This window comes from Scylla paramamosain, chromosome 43 (genome assembly GCF_035594125.1).
Source record: "Scylla paramamosain isolate STU-SP2022 chromosome 43, ASM3559412v1, whole genome shotgun sequence".
In the NCBI taxonomy this organism is placed as follows: Eukaryota; Metazoa; Arthropoda; class Malacostraca; order Decapoda; family Portunidae; genus Scylla; species Scylla paramamosain.
The window spans coordinates 11,197,345-11,216,000 of record NC_087193.1 but is presented as its reverse complement, the minus strand read 5'-3'; the positions used below and the strand labels follow the sequence as shown (position 1 = coordinate 11,216,000).

The window sequence follows — 18,656 nt, the reverse complement described above, 5'->3', positions numbered from 1 at the left end:
GGTTTTTTGGATGTTGTCCTTCCCTGGCACGATTGGTGCATCTGACTAGTGTTTATATTTGGTAGGGGAACATCTGAATTTTTACAGCTCGGCAGTGCTTTCTTTACTATTACCCCAGATGATGCAAATGGAAATTCCAAAGCTGACTGTTTAACGAAAGCTTGTGTTGTTGCTTTGATTTCAGCACCAGGATCCCCAGGATATGTGTGTTAGTGGTGTCCACTTTTGAAGTTTATCGTTCCTATTTGCTGTGAAATTATTGCATAACACTTTTTTCCCATGGTAGCTGCATACCCATGTGAATGAGACTGATGACTCTCGCTTCTTGGTGTACATAAAAACCAGAGAATCATTGAGGAGAGACCTGCCTTTTCTTGTTCCACCAGAAACAATTTTGTAGGTCACAGAAGTGTCTGCAAGGACCATTGTTGGTAATGCTTCATCATCTAATGATGTTTCAGCTGCTGGATTGATGTTATCAATAGGAAGTGTGATTTGAAGCCATTGGGTGTGTTGTTGTTGATTGTTGCAGGCTGCTCTTTGACTGGGAAGGGATTAAAAGGATTGTTGGCATCACCTGAAACCAGGGTATAAAATATGAGCGAACCTACAGTAACTATCTCTCTCTCTCTCTCTCTCTCTCTCTCTCTCTCTCTCTCTCTCTCTCTCTCTCTCTCTCTCTCCTCTCTCTCTCTCTCTCTCTCTCTCTCTCTCTCTCATGGAGGCCCCTAACAAATGGAAGAAGTGATCACAGATAGTGATCACAGATTCCATTTCTGCCTTAGGAACCATACATCAGTAGCAAATAGTGCGTCACCAACCCAGTATCATCCTTAAGCAGAGGGAGAATACAGAGCCTCTAGTATGATAGAAGACACAAAGACTTACTTATATAAGAGACCAGCCACCACCACTGTTGGCATATGAATACAGCTGCTGTTCATAGCCATCACAGGTTCACAAAAGGTACATAATACCTAAATCAAGCTCAGACTACACGAGTGATTCTTCAACACTGCAAACTTTGTACCAAAGAAATATTATAATTATGTTTATACACTAATTTTGAAATTAAAAAGATATACAGAACAATTGTAAACTTATTAAAAAATTATGGGATTCAGAAAAATCTTAAGCTGAAATACTTTTGACATGTCATCACTTGAGGCTCGCGCTGCTCCGCCACTCTGCTCCACACGGACAAGACGGAACACGAAGACACCTGTGAGTTCCGGCCGTACATGTGTCCGTGTCCCAGTGCCTCTTGCAAGTCGCAAGGCTCCCTCGAGCATGTCATGCCACACCTCATGAGCGTCCACAAGAGTATCACCACTCTCTAAGGTGAGCGTCTGGAGCGACAGTGAATTGTGTTTGATGCAGAAATGGTGCACGTGTCCAGAAGCTTTGATATGCTTATATTTATATGTACTGTTTTTAATAGGTAATGCATGTACTTTTTTTTCAGGAAAAGTTTTGTTTATATGAAATAATTTGCCCGTGAAGGTTTCATATATGCTGTAGATTAGACACACCATATAAGATGTACCCCTATTTCATAAGTTGGTTCTAAGAAAAGAAAATTGTTGTTTTCTTGTGTTTTAAGAAAAGAAAATTGTTTTCTTGAGCACTACTTTTTACAGGTGATGTACCTCAATATTCACAATTAAGACTGATGATATGATTACAAATATGTATAAACTTGTGTTTCCAGGAGAAGACATTGTGTTCCTGGCAACAGACATCAAGCTGCCAGGTGCAGTGGACTGGGTCATGATGCAGAGTTCCTTCGGCCACCACTTCATGTTAGTGCTGGAGAAGCAAGAGAAGTTTGATGGCCATTAACAGTACTTTGCCATCGTGCAACTCATTGGGTTCAGGAAACAGGCTGAAAACTTTGCATACAGATAATGTTTAAGTATGAGTGATCTTGTTTCTATTATTGATACACTCACTGGAGGAGAGGGTGCCTTTGATAAATGGTTATAGGACAAAGAGACACTTGCTGCTGCACTCCATATTGAGAGGTTTAATTCCCTGGGAGGATTTCCCAGCCTGCTGTGCTGGCAAACTGTGGACTGGGCAAATTATCAGATGAGAGCCTAATTGTCAGTAATAACCTCATTCATAACAGCCACCTCCCTCCCCCCACCTCTCTCTCTCTCTCTCTCTCTCTCTCTCTCTCTCTCTCTCTCTCTCTCTCTCTCTCTCTCTCTCTCTCTCTCGTCTCTCTCTCTCTCTCTCTCTCTCTCTCTCTCTCTCTCTCTCTCTCTCTCTCTCTCTCTCTCTCTCTCTCTCTCCCTCCCTTACAGTTTGCAGGGAAAGCAGTGACAGAATTCTTCCAACCCAGCTGTGTTTCTCCTACCTCTTGAGAAGCATTGAAGTAAATTAATGTATATTTATAGGATCTCTCATGGCAAGTATACATCTTGTGATAATTTTGCTCTCAAATATGTTGTATTCCTTTTTCCCTTGTATATATCATCTTCCATATTGTCATTGCATACTTTACATTAAAAGCAAAATGCCAATTTAGTGTCATCTAAAGTGCTAAGGTATGTTAGTTATATGTGGTAATGTTAGTGAATGTTTATTAAAAGATGATTTTGTACTGGACACACTTACATGCTGTTTCGTTGATACCGCTCAGCATGCATAGGGAGCATCCATAAGTAATCACGTTACACTTATGTTGGCAGATTGGAATTGAATGGACCAAGACGGAGACTCACCTGGGAAGCCACGCCCCGATCCATACACAAAGGCATCCAATCAGCCATCATGAACTCAGATTACCTGGTGATTACCTGGAGTGTAAGATATTGTATTGTGCTTAGTTATGTACAGCCAAAGTTGTTGTCATTTATTTCTTAATTTCAATGGGAGAAGCAATATTTTGTAAATTTTACAAACCCTTTTAATCATAGAAAAGCAACATTTATTGAAAATGTAATATTGTATTTTTGTTGAAAATCAAGATGTTTAAGAAATTGATATTTGATGCCTTACAAGATGCTGCATCTTGAATGTACTCTATTTTTGAGAAGTGATTTTAAGAAAAATATATGAATGAATGATCAGCAACAAACACTTGATATAGACTTCTAGTTCTGCAAGATGATGTTCTTGCCATAGGTGTTTTTTTGCACTCCTGGCCAAAGTTTGACATTAAACAGTTACATAGCCAACTTGGTTTCTCAAATTAAGAGATAGTTTGACATCAGTAATGAAGTCATCCTGAAGCCACACCAAGGTTGCTCTTTGCCTAAAGTGGAAACTATATGAAGCTGTTAGTATCAGTAAGCTGGCTTCAGTGGTGGCCTACACTAGAAAATAATCCTTTCATTCATCAAAGGCTCCTTTGTATTCAAGCTGGTGCTAGTCATTTTTGGCATTTCAATGGGGGGATTATGTTGCCATCCACATTGACTAAATAGGCACTCTGTGTTGATAATGAATGATGTGTCTTATGACATTAACTATGTAACTGAAAAATATTGATGTGTAATGATGTAAGAGGCTGATGTATTTTGTTAATGCTCAAAGCTAACCACTTGGCATTATCTTGCAAGATGCTTGGTGATCTTTTACATTAACTTGGAAATGTGTGTCTTGCAAGGCATCAAATACTGTGTCATACCAATAGTTTTGCTTTCTAAGGTTATAAATGATTAGTTTTATGGTATCAACCATTCTTCCATTAAGCTTTCACTAAAACTAAGTTATACTGCCTAACAAACAGTAGTGAGCAATAGTGTATAATACATATATTATTTTCTTTCTATTCCAGTAAGATGGAGGAAATGTTGTCAACTTAGAGAAAACATAGTTTATGAATCCTAGACAAATCTTTCCTTCAAAACTTATGTTCAGAGACAAAATTCCTAGACAACTTTATGCTACCAAGTGTCACTGTCAAGACACTCAGCCAATCATGGGGAAAGTAGAGTGTGAAAATGCCTCTTATATTTTGTGGAAATTTTTATATTCATGGTGCAGTTTAGTCATCTCATGAATAGATAACCAGAGATGATTAGCTACTTGAATCACACACTATTGGCTTTGTCCTTGTTATGTAAAATTTCTAGCAGTCATTCATCATTGGTCTCTAGAGATTGACACACGTCACGTTCTCTTTTAACAAACTATTAGAGGGATGTGTTGTGAATGTACATTAGCAACTAGCACTACTAACACTGGCTAAGCCTATTAGAGAATTGACGGGGCATTATATGATCTGCCTGAGGATTACAAATTAAAGCTGAAAAAAGATTTCATTCTTTAGTTTGTGGTATTAAAATTGTTTCTTAAATTTGTCCGTAGAAAGATTTAGTACATATGTTGCATCATTTATTTTAGGAGTAATTGTTCTATTTATTTTACTAACATAGTTTCATTTAAAAAGAAAGCTTATGTACATATGACATTTTTTGTGCTCCTTTTAAAAGCTTTTGTTATCTCATGGGAGTCAAAGCAAATGCATATATATGTACTTTATTTTGTGGTCAAGTAAGACACACCATGAAAAATGTGTGGAAATCTCATGTACTTAGTCTATTATTTATAGAACAAAAAATAATGCTAATTGGATTGGATGTGGTTAGGAACAGAGGTTTGTGGAGTAGAGTGTGTTTGTACCTTTGTGCTTTTGTTACTAGGAGTTTTCCGAGGTGTGGTAGTGTAGGTAGCATGGAGGGCACTTCACCCACTTAGTGTCCTCACCCAACCACTTCATTTATTGGTTTAATGTTGTGTCTAGCATCTGTTCCTAGAAACAGTGTGAAAGGGCTTCACAGGCACCAGTCAGCTGCTTAGAAACAGTCTGGCTGGGGAACATATTAGAGTGATAGTGATCACAGATTCCATTTCTGCCTTAGGAACCATACATCAGTAGCAAATAGTGCTCATTTATGAGTCATGCGTCACCAACCCAGCATCATCCTTAAGCAGAGGGAGAATACAGAGCCTTTAGTATGATAGAAGACACAAAGACTTACTTATATGAGACCAGCCACCACCACTGTTGGCATATGAATACAGCTGGTGTTCATAGCCATCACAGGTTCACAAAAGGTACATAATACCTAACTCAAGCTCAGCCTACATGAGTGATGCATCACCACTGCAAACTTTGTACCAAAGAAAAATTATGATTATGTTTATATACTAATTTTGAAATTAAAAGATATACAGAACAATGGTAAACTTAGTAAAAAATTATGAGATTCAGAAAAATCTTAAGCTGAAATACTTTTGACGTCACCACTTGAGACTCGGGCTGCTCCGCCACTCTGCTCCACACGGACAAGACGGAACATGAAGACACCTGTGAGTTCCGGCCGTACATGTGTCCCTGTCCCAGTGCCTCTTGCAAGTGGCAAGGCTCCCTCGAGCAGGTCATGCCACACCTCATGAGCGTCCACAAGAGTATCACCACTCTCCAAGGTGAGCGTGTCGAGCGACAGTGAGTTGTGTTTGATGCAGAAATGGTGCACGTGTCCAGAAGTTTTGATATGCTGATATTTATATGTACTGTTTTTTAATAGGTAATGCATGTACTTTTTTTTTTTTTTTTTCAGGAAAAGTTTTGTTTATATGAAATAATTTGCCCGTGAAGGTTTCATATATGCTGTGGATTAGACACACCATATAAGATGTACCCCTATTTCATAAGATGGTTCTAAGAAAAGAAAATTGTTGTTTTCTTGTGTTTTAAGAAAATAAAATTGTTTTCTTGAGCACTACTTTTTACATCTCACATACCTTAATATTTACAATTAAGATTGATGATATGATTACAAAGATGTATAAACTTGTGTTTGCAGGAGAGGACATTGTGTTCTTGGCAACAGACATCAAGCTGCCAGGTGCAGTGGACTGGGTCATGATCCAGAGTTGCTTCAGCCACCACTTTATTTTGGTGCTGGGGAAGCAAGAGAAGTTTGATGGCCACCAACAGTTCTTTGCCATTGTGCAGCTCATTGGGTTCAGGAAACAGGCTGAAAACTTTGCATACAGGTAATGTTTAAGTATGACTGATCTTGTTTCCATTATTGATACACTCACTGGAGGAGAGGGTGCCTTTGATAAATGGTTATAGGACAAAGACACTTGCTGCTGCATTCCATATTGAGAGGTTTATTTATTAATGGCACCAAGCAGTTACAGTCATAAGGATAAAATATTTTTTTGTATTTGTAGTTTTGTAATTCCTATATCATTTTTAGGTGTTGGTTTAGAGGTTTTGGAAAGGCAGGTTTAAACATAAAAACATTTACTCTGTTCTAATTTTGATATAGTAGGAAGATAGGAACTGCACCGACTATGGTCTGACTATTTTATCCCAAACATTTAGGTGTTATCTTTTCCAGGAATTTCCCAGCCTGCTGTGCTGGCAAACTGTGGACTGGGCAAATTATCAGATGAGAGCCTAATTGTCAGTAATAACCTCATTCCCCACAGCCACCTCCCCCCCCCTCCCCTCTCTCTCTCTCTCTCTCTCTCTCTCTCTCTCTCTCTCTCTCTCTCTCTCTCTCTCTCTCTCTCTCTCTCTCTCTCTCTCTCTCTCTCTCTCTCTCTCTCTCTCTCTCTCTCTCTCTACTACACTACTATAAATGCGGTATTGCAAATGCTGTGTTTATTGAATATATTTTTTAAGTGAATAAAAAGCACTAAACCAGTATTTTCTTAATGAGAAAACATTGATGTGTTCATTAGAGTTCTCCTTCCCTTCACACTCACATCTAAGGCCAGAATATGCTGATGGTTAATTGTATGAGACTGATGAAAGAACTTTGAGAGTGAAAGGTTATGACTAGATGGTATAAGTATATATATAAAGAATGTAGGGCTCATATGAAATAATACTATGGTATAAAAGACAATGCAAGGTTGTTTCATCAACTTGCCACTTGTGCAGTAATATGTAAGTGCAAATGCATATTGAGCACTAGACAGCAAAAGCCATTTATCGCTGAGGGTAATCATGTTGCACGATGACAGTGATGGGACAGGATCAAGAGGGCTTCACCACAAGGGTTATAAAGTAACAGCCACATAGGGGTAACGAATTCGCAATCCCAGAGCTGAAACAGTTCTGCGTCTCGCCTCCACTACTTACAAAGGTGTGCTTGATAAATAAGGTATAACTTGATAAATCAGTCACAGCATGGCTTCACAAAGGGGAAGTCTTGCCTGACAAACTTGTTAAGTTTTTACAGTAAGGTGTATGAGGCAGTAGATAGTGGTGATAGTTATGATATCTTATATCTGGACTTTAGTAAAGCATTCGACAAGGTGCCCCATCAAAGGCTCCTGAGAAAAGTTAGGGCACATGGGATAGATGGGAAGGTGTTAGGTTGGATAGGGCCATGGCTTGATAATAGGTGACAGAGAGTGGTAATAAACGGCTCGAAATCCGAGTGGGGTCATGTAATCAGTGAGGTGCCACAGGGATCAGTATTAGGGCCATTGTTATTTCTAATATATATCAGTGACTTGGAAAGTGGAATTAGTAGTGATGTTTTAGTAAATTTGCAGATGACACAAAGATAGGTAGATTAATTAGGTCAGATTCGGATGCCATCGCCTTGCAGGCAGACTTAGATAGAATGAATGAATGGACGGATAGATGGCAAATGCAATTTAATATCAATAAATGCAAAGTGCTTAGCATAGGTAGAAGAAACCCACACAATAGGTATGCATTAAACACCCAAACTCTGGTAGGTACAGGGTACGATAAAGATTTAGGAGTTATAGTTAGCTCTGAACTCTGCCTAGGGAAACAATGCATAGAAGCCAGAAACAAGGCAAATAGGGTACTAGGATTCATTTTTGTGAGCGTTAAAAGTAGAAGGCCGGAAGTAATATTAAAGTTATACTTGGCGCTGGTCAGACCTCATCTAGACTACGCTGTGCAGTTCTGGTCCCCACGTTACAGGAAAGATATAGGTCTATTAGAATCAGTACAGAAGAGAATGACTAAAAGGATACAGGGGATGAGGAGTATTCCTTACGAGGCGAGGTTGAAGCTGTTAAATTTACATTCTCTAGAGAGACTTAGGTTAAGAGGGGACCTGATAGAAGTCTTTAAGTGGTATAAGGGTTATAACAAGAGAGATGTAAGCAAAATTCTCAGGATCAGCAACCAGGGTAGAACAAGAAATAACGGGTTCCACCTTGAAAAATTTAGGAGATAGGGGAGATAGAGGAGAAAATTGGTTCTCAAATAGAGTGGTAGATGAATGGAACGGAATTAGTAATCATGTAGTTAGTGCTAGGACACTAGTTAGTGCTAGGACACTTTTCTTTAAGAAAAGATTAGATTTGTCTAAAAGATTAGACAAGATGGGGATAACAGATGGAAACAGGTAGGTGTGTTTCATACAGGGACTGCCACGTGTAAGCCTGGTTACTTCTTGCAGCTTCCCTTATTTCTTATGTTTTTTATGTTGTTATGAAGTTACACGGTTTTTCTGATTATTATTATTTTTTATAGCGACAAAATTTATACATTGTGAACAGGAGAAATGGTGTTAAGAAGCAAGCTTATTATCTCAGCAAAGCATATATTTTTAGTGGCTTAGGTCCGATGCCTCTGAGTCAACTTGCAACTCAATCAATAAAATTCAGCATAAATTGTCTTAATACAGGCTTAGTCCTCAGCATGATCCATCAGTTCAGCGCACAGATTAAGAAATGCATTGGTTTGTGTGTGTTTCTCAATATTTACACAGGTTTACAAGGGTGTTTTTACAGTTCTAGTGAAGATTAACATAATTCTACATTACTTACAGGAGAAACACGCTTTTAAAAGGCTGTAATTGAAGTGACACGGTTTTTAAGGGTATTTTTACAGTTCTACAATATTTCTACATTATTAACAGGAGAAACATCCTTGAAAACCCTGGTAATCATCTTTTTGGCTTTAAGAAACAGTCGTGAGAGAGAGAGAGAGGGGAGCATTTTAGTTGAGCCTATCCTGCGCTCGTTCATGTTTGCTACGCTGAGACAGTGCAGCAGTGAGTGAAGTTTTCGTTCATAATGACTTAGTGGGTGAAGGAATGAGGATATTATATTACACATTATTTGATAACATGTCAACTTTTGTGTGTGTGTTTGTGGGTGTGGTTGAAGGAGCAGTGACAGGTGGCGTTAGGGAGGGAGATGGGTGGCTGGCTGGCTGGCTGCAGTGTTTTGGTCAGCACTGGTCAGCCCACACGCCCCATTGACCAGTGTTTCCGTTTTCCCAGCAGCTTCTCCCTGCACCGAGCACCGCCAAGCAGCACCAGAGAGGCACGAGTACGTAAGGTGAGTCCAGAGATGCCAGTCTTCCCTCAGTCAGCCTTACTGCCTGCCTTTACTACAATAGTGAACTGTCTTGTGCTCGTTTATTTAGGTTTTATTATTCGATTTTTAGGTATTTTTTGAGGTTATTGATTTATTTTTAGTCTTTGTTTACATCTGAGTCTGGAAACAGCTGAAGATTTGGGGAAATATTGAAAGTTCGTCAATATGTAAACAAACTCAGCTGAGGTAGAGGCAGGGCGTCAGTGTTTTCAGCTATTATTTGCTTCGTCTCTCACTTATTGTAAGCCAAACATGTCATAAGATGGAGCCACATGTCTAGCCTTCATATCCGTTGGTCAAATATATACACCATTGCCTAGTTTTGTTGTCAAGAAGGAATTATTGAGGTAATATGGCGGCCAGCTCCCCCACTGAGGTCGCTGCCGAGGGCCGCCATGATGGATTGTTGCCTGTTCCGGCTTGCTGGTTCCAATATTTTTCAAAAATTTTCTGAATGACTTTATTTGGCTTGTATAGTAAGATTTTATGGTTTCTAAAAATATTTCGTTGCTTTTGAAAAGTTTTTCTTGCTTCTGTTAAGTAAATGTACCGAATTTTCTGCGGTTTTTTTGTGTAGGTAAAGGGCAGTTTATACGGTGATATTTACCCAGAGTGATTTTCGGCTCTTTTATTTGAGGCTTTAATGAAGATATTATTGCTTCAAAAAATCGTTTATGATATATGAATTGTTTTGCGTTCCTGTTGAGTTAAGTGTGTGGACTTTGAATAGGCTTATGGTCCCGTTAAAAGTGGTGTTTTTGTCATTTTTTGTTTTTTTTATTTCTCTATTTGAGCCTGTAACTAACTTTGCAATGCTTGAAAAAATAATTTAGATTTTTTAAAGTGTTTTTTTACTGGTGTAAAGTGAAATGGGTGGACTTTTCAGTGTTTTTAATGGTGTCAAAGTTAAGACACTTTTTCCATATTTCATATTAATATCTCTTTTCAACTACTCATGCTGGAGATGTTTTGATATTGTGAATATTAATTAAAGTAATTGTCAAGTTAGAATATATAAGGTAATCGAGCCTAGCTTCATTTTTTCTAGGGGTCAATTTTAAAATGAAATAAGTTACGTACGTGTGGCAGCGGGTAGCCTGTGACGTCATCAAGGATCCGGGACTCGCTCGGCTCCAGTGTCTCCTCGTCAATATTTACCGTAATTTCCAGTGTTTTCCAGGTGTTTCCAGCTTTTTCCAAACTCAGGCATGTAGGTAATAGCAGAAGGAGAAAAAACTGGAGAAATGGAGGAGGAGGAGGAAGAAATAAGGAAAAATAGAGGAAGAGGAGGAGGCAGCATAACAGGTAAATATCGAGAAAACAATGTTTAGCTTAGTTTCCCTTCCTGCACTCCTTTTCTCTGTAATATTTCGTGTGTTTTGGGTGTTCTAAATGTTTTGCCTGTATTTAGAAGTATTCTGGCGTGTATTAATAGTGTTTTAGGGGTGTTTGGCTGTGTTTAGGTTGTATATTTGCTGTTATGTGTATTTTGGGTGAATTTAAGGTGTTTTAAGTGTAGCTTAGGATGTTTTTAGGTGTATTTTATGTGTTTTTATTCTTGTGGGGTGTGTTGAGTATATTATGGAGTGTTTTGGTGTGTTTTGGGTGTGTTTGTGGTATAGTGAAGTGTTGTGAATTTGTCTTTGGGTTTATTTTGGGTGTTTTAAGTGTTTTGGATGAGTTTGGTTGTGTGTGGGGTCTTTTGGGTGTATTTGAGTGTGTGTGGTGTGTATTGGGTGTGTTTTGATATGTTTTGGTTGTATTCTGTGGTGTTGTGAGATGTTTTTGATGTGTTTGAATGAGTTTTGTGATGTTGTGGGTTTGCTTTGGAGTTTTTGAGTGTTTTTAGTGTGTTTGAGTTTTGTGGGTAGTTTAGAGTGTTGAGAGTGTTTTCAGTGTGTTTGGGTGAGTTTTATGGTTATTTTAGGATGTTATGGGGTGTTTAGGTGAGTTTTGTGGGTATATCAGGGTATTTTGAGTGTTTTGGATGTTTCTAGTGTGATTTGGGTGTGTTTAAGTGAGTTTTTTTGGGTATTTTGAGGTGATGTGGGGTGTTTTGAGTGTTTTTGATGAGTAAAACGTGTTTTGGGTGTGTTTGGGTGAGTTTTGTGGGTATATTTGAGTGTTGTGAGGTGTTTTGAAAATTTTAAGTGTGTATTAGGTGTGATTGGATGTGTTTTTTTCATATTTAAGGGTTTTTTGAGTGTGTTTTGAATGTCTTGGGTATGTCTGGGTGAGCTTTATTGTATTAAAGGGTGTGTTGAGTGTGTTTTTATGTTTTGTGTGTGCTGTTTGTGTGTGTTTGGATGAGTCAAAGGTTACAACACTTTCCATATTTCCTATTAATATTTCTTTACAACTACTGAGACTGGAGATGTTTTGATATTGTGAATATTAATTAAAGTATTTGTCAAGTTAGAATATATAAGGTATTCGAGCCTAGCTTCATTTTTTCTAGGGGTCAATTTCAAAATGAAATATATTACGTACGTACATGTGGCAGCGGGTAGCCTGTGACGTCATCATCAAGGATCCGGGACTCCCTGGGCTCCAGTGTCTCCTCGTCAATATTTACCGTAATTTCCAGTGTTTTCCAGGCGTTTCCAGCTGTTTCCAAACTCAGGCATGTAGGTAATAGTAGAAGGAGAAAAAACTGGAGAAATGGAGGAGGAGAAGGAAGAAATAAGGAAAAATGGAGGAGGAGGAGGAGGTGGCATAACAGGTAAATATCGAGAAAACAATGTTTAGCTTAGTCTCCCCTCCTGCAGCTCTTTTCTCTGTAATATTTCGTGTGTTTTGGGTGTTGTAAATGTTTTTCGTGTATTTAGAAGTGTTCTGGGGTGTATTGATGGTGTTTAGGGGTGTTTAGCTGTGTTTAGGTTGTATATTTGCAGTTATGTGTATTTTGGGTGAATTTAAGGTGTTTTAAGTGTAGCTTAGGATGTTTTTTAGGTGTATTTTATAATGGTTTTAGTCTTATGGGGTGTGTTTGAGTTTTGTGGGTAGTTTAGAATGTGTTTGGCTGAGTTTTATGGTTATTTTTGGATGTAATGTTGTGTTTTATATATATCAGGGTATTTTGAGTGTTTTGGATGTTTTTAGCGTGATTTGGGTGTGTTTAAGTGAGTTTTTTTGGGTATTTTGAGGTGATGTGGGGTGTTTTGAGTGTTTTGGATGATTAAAACATGTTTTGGGTGTGTTTGGGTGAGTTTTGTGGGTATATTTGAGTGTTGTGAGGTGTTTTGAATGTTTTTAAGTGTGTATCAGGTGTGATTGGATGTGTTTTTTTTCATATTTAAGGATGTTTTGAGTGTTTTGAATGTCTTGGGTGTGTCTGGGTGAGCTTTATTGTATTTAAGGGTGTGTTGAGTGTGTTTTGATGTTTAATGTGTGCTGTTTGTGTGTGTTTGGATGAGTTTTGTTATATTTAAGGATGTTTTAAGTGCAGTTTGGGTATGTTTGAGTGAACTTTGTGGGTGTCTTGACATGTTTTGAGTGTGTTTTGAGGTATTTTGGCCACACGCGCCCCCTAGTAACCCAAATGACGTAACTTAACACCACAACCTCACCAGATTTTACCTAACATATACAGGACAACCTTGTCAAGTCTATTATGCCCACAAGGGCTTGCCACACTCCAGATACTGTGCAGATAGCCTTGAAAAAGTCTCCCTGCCTCCCCTCCCCACTCATCACTCCATCCCCTAATGTAACTCTCTCTCTCTCTCTCTCTCTCTCTCTCTCTCTCTCTCTCTCTCTCTCTCTCTCTCTCTCTCTCTCTCTCTCTCTCTACGACGACGATGACGAACCTAACCAAACCTAGCCTAATCTAACTACTACTACTACTACTACTACTACTACTACTACTACTACTACTACTACTATTACTACTATTACTACTACCTTCCTTTTCCTCTGACAAATGATAATTAGATGTTTGATATAGATAAAAATATTTTTAGGGTTAATATCTATTTTTTTAATTGATATAATATGGATTTTCCCTTTGACAAGCATCTCTCCTAACACGCCCTTTTCTCCCCCACAGATTCCTCAAGACCTCTTCATCGACATTGTAGAGTCTCTTCGCCAACACCGAGGACAGCACCGCCTGCCTGCCACCTCCCTTGGTCTTCAAGGCTCGTCAGTTCAAGGACCATCTCTCTCTGCCAAGTTCGAGTGGGATCTGACACTTGGGGACGAGGAAGGCTCGTCACTTCAAGGACCATCTCTCTCTGCCAAGTTCGAGTGGGATCTGACACTTGGGGACGAGGAAGGCTCGTCACTTCAAGGACCATCTCTCTCTGCCAAGTTCGAGTGGGATCTGACACTTGGGGACGAGGAGGAGTATGTGCCGGTGGTGGCCATCATGACTTAAGGTGTGTGGGGTGATGTGGGGGATGTATGGGGGTGTGTTAGGGGGAAGGTGGGAAGGAGTGAAAGGGTATGTTTGTGTTTGTTTGTTTGTGTGTGTGATTTTTTTTATTTTATTTTATTTTTTTTGCTTTATTTTTCTCTTCTCATTTTTGTTTTCTTGCTCCTCTTTTTTTCTTCCTCTTCTTTGTGTGTGTGTGTGTGTGTGTGTGTGTGTGTGTGCTGTAAAGAGAGAGGCATATAAGATGCTGTTGTCCATCTTCAAATAGATCAGCTTGAAGAAAGTCCTGTGGAACATGATGTGTTTAATTCAAAACTAATATCTTCAGGATGTTTTGGATGTCCTTCCCTGGCATCATTGGTGCATCTGACTAGTGTTTATATTTGGCAGGGGAACATCTAAATTTTTACAGCTTGAGAGTGCTTTCTTTACTATTACCCCAGATGATGCAAATGGAAATTCCAAAGCTGACTGTTTAACGAAAGCTTGTGTTGTTGCTTTGATTTCAGCACCAGGATCCCCAGGATATGTGTGTTAGTGGTGTCCACTTTTGAAGTTTATCGTTCCTATTTGCTGTGAAATTATTGCATAACACTTTTTCCCATGGTAGCTGCATACCCATGTGAATGAGACTGATGACTCTCGCTTCTTGGTGTACATAAAAACCAGAGAATCATTGAGGAGAGACCTGCCTTTTCTTGTTCCACCAGAAACAATTTTGTAGGTCACAGAAGTGTCTGCAAGGACCATTGTTGGTAATGCTTCATCATCTAATGATGTTTCAGCTGCTGGATTGATGTTATCAATAGGAAGTGTGATTTGAAGCCATTGGGTGTGTTGTTGTTGATTGTTGCAGGCTGCTCTTTGACTGGGAAGGGATTAAAAGGATTGTTGGCATCACCTGAAACCAGGGTATAAAATATGAGCGAACCTACAGTAACTATCTCTCTCTCTCTCTCTCTCTCTCTCTCTCTCTCTCTCTCTCTCTCTCTCTCTCTCTCTCTCTCTCTCTCTCTCTCTCTCTCTCTCTCTCTCATGGAGGCCCCTAACAAATGGAAGAAGTGATCACAGATAGTGATCACAGATTCCATTTCTGCCTTAGGAACCATACATCAGTAGCAAATAGTGCGTCACCAACCCAGTATCATCCTTAAGCAGAGGGAGAATACAGAGCCTCTAGTATGATAGAAGACACAAAGACTTACTTATATAAGAGACCAGCCACCACCACTGTTGGCATATGAATACAGCTGCTGTTCATAGCCATCACAGGTTCACAAAAGGTACATAATACCTAAATCAAGCTCAGACTACACGAGTGATTCTTCAACACTGCAAACTTTGTACCAAAGAAATATTATAATTATGTTTATACACTAATTTTGAAATTAAAAAGATATACAGAACAATTGTAAACTTATTAAAAAATTATGGGATTCAGAAAAATCTTAAGCTGAAATACTTTTGACATGTCATCACTTGAGGCTCGCGCTGCTCCGCCACTCTGCTCCACACGGACAAGACGGAACACGAAGACACCTGTGAGTTCTGGCCGTACATGTGTCCGTGTCCCAGTGCCTCTTGCAAGTCGCAAGGCTCCCTCGAGCATGTCATGCCACACCTCATGAGCGTCCACAAGAGTATCACCACTCTCTAAGGTGAGCGTCTGGAGCGACAGTGAATTGTGTTTGATGCAGAAATGGTGCACGTGTCCAGAAGCTTTGATATGCTTATATTTATATGTACTGTTTTTTAATAGGTAATGCATGTACTTTTTTTTCAGGAAAAGTTTTGTTTATATGAAATAATTTGCCCGTGAAGGTTTCATATATGCTGTAGATTAGACACACCATATAAGATGTACCCCTATTTCATAAGTTGGTTCTAAGAAAAGAAAATTGTTGTTTTCTTGTGTTTTAAGAAAAGAAAATTGTTTTCTTGAGCACTACTTTTTACAGGTGATGTACCTCAATATTCACAATTAAGACTGATGATATGATTACAAATATGTATAAACTTGTGTTTCCAGGAGAAGACATTGTGTTCCTGGCAACAGACATCAAGCTGCCAGGTGCAGTGGACTGGGTCATGATGCAGAGTTCCTTCGGCCACCACTTCATGTTAGTGCTGGAGAAGCAAGAGAAGTTTGATGGCCATTAACAGTACTTTGCCATCGTGCAACTCATTGGGTTCAGGAAACAGGCTGAAAACTTTGCATACAGATAATGTTTAAGTATGAGTGATCTTGTTTCTATTATTGATACACTCACTGGAGGAGAGGGTGCCTTTGATAAATGGTTATAGGACAAAGAGACACTTGCTGCTGCACTCCATATTGAGAGGTTTAATTCCCTGGGAGGATTTCCCAGCCTGCTGTGCTGGCAAACTGTGGACTGGGCAAATTATCAGATGAGAGCCTAATTGTCAGTAATAACCTCATTCATAACAGCCACCTCCCTCCCCCCACCTCTCTCTCTCTCTCTCTCTCTCTCTCTCTCTCTCTCTCTCTCTCTCTCTCTCTCTCTCTCTCTCTCTCTCTCTCTCTCTCTCTCTCTCTCTCTCTCTCTCTCTCTCTCTCTCTCTCCCTCCCTTACAGTTTGCAGGGAAAGCAGTGACAGAATTCTTCCAACCCAGCTGTGTTTCTCCTACCTCTTGAGAAGCATTGAAGTAAATTAATGTATATTTATAGGATCTCTCATGGCAAGTATACATCTTGTGATAATTTTGCTCTCAAATATGTTGTATTCCTTTTTCCCTTGTATATATCATCTTCCATATTGTCATTGCATACTTTACATTAAAAGCAAAATGCCAATTTAGTGTCATCTAAAGTGCTAAGGTATGTTAGTTATATGTGGTAATGTTAGTGAATGTTTATTAAAAGATGATTTTGTACTGGACACACTTACATGCTGTTTCGTTGATACCGCTCAGCATGCATAGGGAGCATCCATAAGTAATCACGTTACACTTATGTTGGCAGATTGGAATTGAATGGACCAAGACGGAGACTCACCTGGGAAGCCACGCCCCGATCCATACACAAAGGCATCCAATCAGCCATCATGAACTCAGATTACCTGGTGATTACCTGGAGTGTAAGATATTGTATTGTGCTTAGTTATGTACAGCCAAAGTTGTTGTCATTTATTTCTTAATTTCAATGGGAGAAGCAATATTTTGTAAATTTTACAAACCCTTTTAATCATAGAAAAGCAACATTTATTGAAAATGTAATATTGTATTTTTGTTGAAAATCAAGATGTTTAAGAAATTGATATTTGATGCCTTACAAGATGCTGCATCTTGAATGTACTCTATTTTTGAGAAGTGATTTTAAGAAAAATATATGAATGAATGATCAGCAACAAACACTTGATATAGACTTCTAGTTCTGCAAGATGATGTTCTTGCCATAGGTGTTTTTTTGCACTCCTGGCCAAAGTTTGACATTAAACAGTTACATAGCCAACTTGGTTTCTCAAATTAAGAGATAGTTTGACATCAGTAATGAAGTCATCCTGAAGCCACACCAAGGTTGCTCTTTGCCTAAAGTGGAAACTATATGAAGCTGTTAGTATCAGTAAGCTGGCTTCAGTGGTGGCCTACACTAGAAAATAATCCTTTCATTCATCAAAGGCTCCTTTGTATTCAAGCTGGTGCTAGTCATTTTTGGCATTTCAATGGGGGGATTATGTTGCCATCCACATTGACTAAATAGGCACTCTGTGTTGATAATGAATGATGTGTCTTATGACATTAACTATGTAACTGAAAAATATTGATGTGTAATGATGTAAGAGGCTGATGTATTTTGTTAATGCTCAAAGCTAACCACTTGGCATTATCTTGCAAGATGCTTGGTGATCTTTTACATTAACTTGGAAATGTGTGTCTTGCAAGGCATCAAATACTGTGTCATACCAATAGTTTTGCTTTCTAAGGTTATAAATGATTAGTTTTATGGTATCAACCATTCTTCCATTAAGCTTTCACTAAAACTAAGTTATACTGCCTAACAAACAGTAGTGAGCAATAGTGTATAATACATATATTATTTTCTTTCTATTCCAGTAAGATGGAGGAAATGTTGTCAACTTAGAGAAAACATAGTTTATGAATCCTAGACAAATCTTTCCTTCAAAACTTATGTTCAGAGACAAAATTCCTAGACAACTTTATGCTACCAAGTGTCACTGTCAAGACACTCAGCCAATCATGGGGAAAGTAGAGTGTGAAAATGCCTCTTATATTTTGTGGAAATTTTTATATTCATGGTGCAGTTTAGTCATCTCATGAATAGATAACCAGAGATGATTAGCTACTTGAATCACACACTATTGGCTTTGTCCTTGTTATGTAAAATTTCTAGCAGTCATTCATCATTGGTCTCTAGAGATTGACACACGTCACGTTCTCTTTTAACAAACTATTAGAGGGATGTGTTGTGAATGTACATTAGCAACTAGCACTACTAACACTGGCTAAGCCTATTAGAGAATTGACGGGGCATTATATGATCTGCCTGAGGATTACAAATTAAAGCTGAAAAAAGATTTCATTCTTTAGTTTGTGGTATTAAAATTGTTTCTTAAATTTGTCCGTAGAAAGATTTAGTACATATGTTGCATCATTTATTTTAGGAGTAATTGTTCTATTTATTTTACTAACATAGTTTCATTTAAAAAGAAAGCTTATGTACATATGACATTTTTTGTGCTCCTTTTAAAAGCTTTTGTTATCTCATGGGAGTCAAAGCAAATGCATATATATGTACTTTATTTTGTGGTCAAGTAAGACACACCATGAAAAATGTGTGGAAATCTCATGTACTTAGTCTATTATTTATAGAACAAAAAATAATGCTAATTGGATTGGATGTGGTTAGGAACAGAGGTTTGTGGAGTAGAGTGTGTTTGTACCTTTGTGCTTT

General features: G+C 38.6%; 1 protein-coding gene across 15 annotated transcripts; it reads left to right on the top strand.

Annotated features, from left to right (window-relative positions):
- The first annotated feature begins 699 nt into the window (after positions 1-699).
- Positions 700-18,551, top strand: LOC135093739 (E3 ubiquitin-protein ligase SIAH1B-like). 15 transcript variants are annotated; one of them, XM_063993308.1, is made up of 14 exons: positions 700-1,341; positions 1,712-1,802; positions 2,310-2,413; positions 2,697-2,796; positions 3,788-5,442; positions 5,823-6,015; positions 9,252-9,309; positions 13,397-13,727; positions 14,826-15,006; positions 15,208-15,381; positions 15,753-15,843; positions 16,320-16,423; positions 16,707-16,806; positions 17,798-18,551. In XM_063993308.1, exons 5-8 carry the CDS (start codon positions 5,343-5,345, stop codon positions 13,724-13,726), a joined length of 681 nt encoding a protein of 226 aa, XP_063849378.1. In that variant the 5' UTR covers positions 700-1,341; positions 1,712-1,802; positions 2,310-2,413; positions 2,697-2,796; positions 3,788-5,342; the 3' UTR covers position 13,727; positions 14,826-15,006; positions 15,208-15,381; positions 15,753-15,843; positions 16,320-16,423; positions 16,707-16,806; positions 17,798-18,551. The 15 variants fall into 15 exon arrangements, with proteins under 15 accessions (XP_063849378.1, XP_063849377.1, XP_063849375.1 ...); XM_063993307.1 differs by having other exon boundaries at positions 14,233-15,006; XM_063993306.1 differs by lacking the exon at positions 14,826-15,006 and having other exon boundaries at positions 703-966; positions 1,168-1,341.
- The last annotated feature ends 105 nt before the right edge of the window (positions 18,552-18,656 follow it).